Source organism: Melanotaenia boesemani, chromosome 17, assembly GCF_017639745.1.
Source record: "Melanotaenia boesemani isolate fMelBoe1 chromosome 17, fMelBoe1.pri, whole genome shotgun sequence".
Taxonomy (NCBI): Eukaryota; Metazoa; Chordata; class Actinopteri; order Atheriniformes; family Melanotaeniidae; genus Melanotaenia; species Melanotaenia boesemani.
In genome coordinates, this window is record NC_055698.1 from 13,455,530 (window position 1) to 13,461,529 (window position 6,000).

Here is a 6,000-nt window from a genome sequence, read left to right on the forward strand (position 1 = left end):
GCATTTCACCACTTTCTCCCTTAAAAGCAAGAGGTTTGGGTCACGATAGATGACAGAGTATTACTGTTTGTTGTTTTTTCTCAGCACTTGCATCATCACTATCTCCTTACTCACCCACTCACTCTTTACTGTTGAAGCATTTACGTGTGAATTAGGTTTGTAGATGAAAGATGTGATGGATCCCTCTGATCAGATGGGTCATGTGAATGGCAGCACCGAGCCAGACAAGCTGCAAGGTGGGAAAGCTGCTGAGTTAACAGCTGATAATTATCTGGAGGTGGCACACGTTTTAGCAGAAACAAGACGGGATTCTGATGTTATCACAAAACACTTCCTGGACTACTGAATTAAAAAAAATTATACAGAATGTGTTGGCTGGAATCCAGTTGCAGTAAAGGTTTTACATATGTTAAAAAAAAAAAAAAAGCTTCCTGAGTGCTTTTTTTCTGTGTAAGTGTTTTAAGAAGGAGGGTGAACATTTTATTTGATACTAAGCTTGCTCTCATCCACTTAGAGATGGGGAAAATGTTTACCTCCCTGATCATTGCATAAGAGAACTTTTGAACCCTCTCCAATGAGGAGATGGTCTATTTCGGCTCTGTTGTTCAGCCAATTTAAGCTGCTGTTGTAGTTTCCACAGCCTGCCTGGTTCTCCTAGTACTCTCCCTTTATGCACCAAAACAGGCTGACACATGCACTCCTCCCACCACAGGTACGCCAAGTTCAAGCAGTCATATTTGCTAGTTTGTGCTCCAACTCATTCAGTCTTGCACCAAATTCTGGTGGGCCTGACTAGTGATAAAGAAAACAAAAGGAAGAGGATGATGAGTAGGTGATGAAAGAGAGAGAGGGGTGAGGCAGAAAATGGAAAACAGAACAGAGAAAATGCAAGTGTGATACAGAGAGCACACATGCCTGTGTTGAGTGTTAATGTACACAGATGTCACGCACTCTGGCCCACCAGCAGATAACAACCCCCGCCATGAAACACAAACAAAGGCACACACATCTGAGTTATGTGTGTAAAACACACACTTTTATCCGTCTGTAAAATGATGTGAAAGAACCACATACATACACAGAAAATACCAAACTGGTCTTGTGGAATGAATGAGCACAAAATAAAAACCATTATGAAGACTGATAGTGCTTTTTTTTTTATTTTGTTTTGGACTACGTAACAGCCATCACGGCCTATAATAGATGTGCTCAGCAATCTGAGAGTGATTAAAGATGAGCCATAATAACCTCTTCTCTCAGTCCAAGTAGTTTTTAATGTAACTCACCAGGACATTTAGGTGATTAAACCTAAAGAAAAAGTATGCAAAAACAAAAGTTAAGTTTAAATCTGAATAAAATAGTTTAGATAGGACGTGATCTCCAGTCTACTGGATGACAGGCACTGTTTTTATTCTGTTAAGACTGTTGGTAGATTCTTTTTGTTTTGTTTTTTTTAACCATGTACATATCATGTGAGAGAACCCTGGTGCCTAACACAGATGCACAAAGGAAAAATATAAACGAAGTAAATTGAAATAACTATAACTTTGGCATGACTTTTTGTTGCATTTCATTTTTATATGAAGCCACCTCATCTGACACAACCTGCTTGAGTTAAAAAGACATCTTTTCAGAGCATGAACAGGTGTCACTTATTGCTACTTCTCTAGTGATCATTATTACTAGTTACTAGTTGTGTGTTTGTGACAGTCTTCTCTGCAGGGAGGGGGTTTAGGAACAGAGCTGAAGCACAGCAGAGAGGGAGGCTCCAGTAAAACTCATTCAAGTTTTCAAGATAGGTCTGCTTTGTTCACAACGTTGCAAAGTTCTGCCTAATCACTGTAGGAAGACAGAACGTTTTCAGAGCTCTTCTCTTTTTATTTTCATTATTGAATCCATATATTTTACATCTATTCTGCTGAGGGTTTGACAGAATTTTGATTCCCTCTTATTTGCACCACTTTGTCCCAAAGGAAAATAAAACAATAGCACAGTGTGAGCTGAAACACAGCTTTCTTCGCATTATAAATTGACAGTGAAATACTCTTGAGGTGGTGTAGGAAAGACAAGAAATTAAACTGTAGCATTAAGAAGCGTGACTTTCCCTTTTAAATTCCTGACAAAATACATGACGTGGTTTCAGAGTAACTCCTGAAATTATCCTAACGTCACATACACAATTCCCCTTTCAACAGTACAAGTATTCCTGCAGGCTGAGAAAGAAATAATTTTACTGGAATTTTTCACATTGTATGGTGGCAGCTACATTGTGCATTGAGAGTAGTCAGGAAAAGCAGACAGTGTGGTGATGTGAGGTAGGAAGCTGCAACAGGCCAAGCTGGAGACTAGTCAGCTTCCTTCTGTGGTGGTATGCACTGCAAACCTATCGGGAATGTGAATACTTGGGTTGAGTAGTCATGCGTGGAAGATTATATGATGTAAAAAAAAAAAAAAAGAAAATAACCCCCCAAGCCAGACGTATATGTCCACCCACTGTGATGATTCTCATGAGTCAAAATGAAATGTGACAGAAATGATCTGCCTTCCAGTCATTTCCTACCTAAGTACTGATGGCAGTGCTTATCTCTCCCCACCCATCTGTCCTCCACTGCAGCTACGCTAACGTGAAGAAGTGCAGCAACGAGGGCCGAGCCCTGATGCAGCTGGATTTTCAGCAGTTCCTGATGAAGCTTGAGAAGCTGACGGACCTGCGACCCATCCCTGACAAGGAGTTTGTTGAAACCTACATCAAGGCCTATTACCTGACTGAGAATGACATGGAGCAGTTCATCAAGAATCACAGGGTGAGACTGTGGACAGCTACACGTCTATGAAAATCTCATGCTTAGAAATGTATGATTTTCTTCCTGATCCTCTCTGTTTCTTTAGGAATACTCCATGAAGCAGCTAGCCAACTTGGTGAACGTTTGTCTGGGTTCACATATAAACAAGAAGGCCCGTCAGAAACTCCTAGCAGCCATCGATGACATTGACAGACCCAAGAGATAGATTCGTGAATGGCCCAGAAAAATGGACACCTCAAGAGAGACAAACCCATAGCTACAAATGAGCAGGAGCTCAGTGTCGAATGTCTTCATTTTCAGTTTAATGTACAAGTGATGTGTTCAACAAGCTGGTTTATGCTGTGGAGGAGCCACAATTTGAACATTTACATAAAGTTCATGTTAGCCGACTGCAGATTAAGATTCAACTTGTCTTTATATGGTCAGAAACACAAACTGCTGCTTGTTGAATTGGCTCCAGCATAAACCAATATTTCACACTCAAGCATGCCTCATGATGCATGCCCTTCACCCTTCTTGTTGTCATACGTAGAAGATTGGGATTTTTCTGCAGGTTTCCACCACAAGTCCCCCCCCCCCCCCCAGATAAAGAGTTAAAAATGAAAGATCTAACAATGTACAGCAGAGTCAGAAGTGGCTCAGTTGTGCAGCGGTTTGTGGCATTGCCTGTTTTTGCTATATGAGCTCAATATCTGACACACCTTTCTTCAGACTCAAGAAAACAAATGAACATGTAAGAGTTGCTAAATTTAATTCATGTAATAATGTTGAGCCTTGTGGAAAAACGTGTATTTCCCATGAGAAAACTTTGTAAGTTGTACCTGTCTGTCTAAATGTGTTGACTCACATAGAGACGGTGGATCTGTGTTATCGTTCACCGTAATGATTCATTATTCCAGCTCATACTGTAAGCTTGCTGTATATTGTTTGGCTTCGGGGTGTCTGCTGTGCCTGACTCAATTCTCTGCTTCTGTGTTTTGTTTTTGTCCACAAATGAGATAAATCTAATATAAAAGATGATGATTCTGGAAGTAACTTAGCATTAACATCGTTAGATTATATCTGCAGCAGCCACATTTGTTTGTCTGCCATCTGTCATATCTGAGGAGGAAATTGTTTTATCGTCCTGTGATGAGTTTTTGAAAGTCTTTCGGGGGAAATAAGTGCTTATCTTTCAGTCTTGCGCCGTTTTGCTGAGCAGTACAACTTTTTCCTGATGTGGGTATTTTGTAGTAAGTATTTTTGCTACAAGAGGTGGACGTCAGCACAAGCTGGAGGTCCCAGTTCTGATCTATTTTTGTTTGTTTGTTTTCCCCTGAGTGGAAGTGGCATCTGGACAGAGATTTTGGAGAATTCCTATTCATAGTTTTAGAGCCATTTCTTCAGATCTTGTGGCAGTTATACAGTTTTTACCTAAAGTGAGACATTCCTCGGTATCTCTTTGCTCTTAAGAACAGTTATGGACTTGGTCACAGCAGCTTTTGGCAGTTTTACACAACTAAATACAATTGTATACACATCACCAAAAATAAGTCAAAACGCACCGTATAAAGTCACAAGTGATTTGAATGCTTCAAATTTTAGAAATTGACTCCTAAAAAGATAGCAAAGTATTTGGCTAACATTTGTTGTTCAGTTTTAATGTGTTCTTCAAGGGTGTCTGTACAGTTTTTTAGGTTTAGCATAAACTGGCCTATAAAGCTAAATGAAGAACGAAAGACTAACTTAAAATGTCTATAAAGTTGATTGTTAGAAATATGGATGGAAAAGTATTTCATTTGTAGGAGAAACTACAAGTGAACTGAGTAAATAAATATCTAACTAATAGAAACTGACTAAACTTCACAGTTTGATTTGTTGCATAACATTACAATAACAATAGAAAATATAATAATGATATTAAAAATAAAGATGTCTATATTTGACAGTGAGGCATAATGTCATAAAATGTTCCTTCAAAGTCTCTTTTTTTTAAAAAAATATACCTTATATTATGATTGACTTTTTTTAAGTTCAATATACCTGACCTTAATAAAACTAAAAAAAAAACAAAACAAAACCCAGAAAAAATAAATCATATTTTAAAGTGTGCTTTGAATTACTTTTGGCAGATTGTGTAACAAAAACTCTGATAAAATGTGCCAATCTGACCAGGCAGGTAAATGGTTCGTACTTCCTCAGTAAGTGTAATGATGGAGTTACAACACTAAGCATCTGTAATCTTTTTTTTTAACCATTGAACTTAATTCAGACAAAAATTGGGAAATGGTTAATACCCGACCCACGCTCTGTAAAAGCAACTGTAATTAGATGAATGAATCCCGTTGGACTCTAATATTGATAATTTTTCCATTGTCTTGAATAATCTCTCACTAGAAAAGCAATGAAGAAAACCAGAGATCAGATTTTTTTATTTGTGGCTTTTCCCTCCGATCATCTTCATTTATTCACTCTGACCTGACCAACAAAGAGGTTTGTCAGATTTATGGTATACCACCAAAAGAAAAGATAGAAAATAAAGTTTCATGTTTTCATACAGCTTCAGTATACTTTGTGTGCAACTTCAGGAAGCAAACTGTAAATGTGAATGTTTTAAACAATGTATTTATTTCATGCCTTGTGTCTTGTTTTGGTTTTATATAATATCTGCTGGTAACATACTGTCATTTATCACCTCTCTTGTAACTTATCACTTGAATCAAATACAAATATTTAAAATTGTCAGATTATGTTAAGCGTCAAGTGCACTATAGTTAAACTCTGAGTGTTGGACGTGTAGGTTGAACCAGGATGATTCAACACAATAAACTCACTAACAATGGACACTTGTCTGTATTTATCCCTGTGCTGCTATGTATGAACTCCATAATCATGTTCAACCTTTTAGACGTCAGTATGTTTTTCTTTTCATCCAGTGATGTAAACGTGAGTTCTGTTGTCCGTCCTGACATTATACTCAAACAGAAGAATGTCTATGTCAGACTAATTAATAAAGCTTTCTGTGTGGCCACAAGCTTCTGCCCTCCAGTTTGAAGGAGATGGCTCATTAGGCTGTACAGGAAGTCGTTACAGATATGGTCCTTATGATTCTTGTTATTCTGTTTTAGCTTTCAGGTTTTCCTGTCATGAGCTGATGGAGAAGATGGAGTAGGATTTAATCTAACAGAGCGTATAGTTTTAATTTTAAAGAGACATG

General features: G+C 38.0%; 1 protein-coding gene across 1 annotated transcript in view; it reads left to right on the forward strand.

Annotated features, from left to right (window-relative positions):
* The window catches only part of vps50 (VPS50 EARP/GARPII complex subunit), a 96,113-nt gene extending 90,488 nt beyond the window's left edge, over positions 1 to 5,625 (forward strand). The window contains exons 27-28 of the mRNA XM_042012399.1: positions 2,615 to 2,804; positions 2,890 to 5,625. Coding sequence (XP_041868333.1) covers positions 2,615 to 2,804; positions 2,890 to 3,009 — 310 coding nt within the window. The 3' untranslated portion in view covers positions 3,010 to 5,625. The remainder of the gene's footprint in view (positions 1 to 2,614; positions 2,805 to 2,889) is intronic.
* The last annotated feature ends 375 nt before the right edge of the window (positions 5,626 to 6,000 follow it).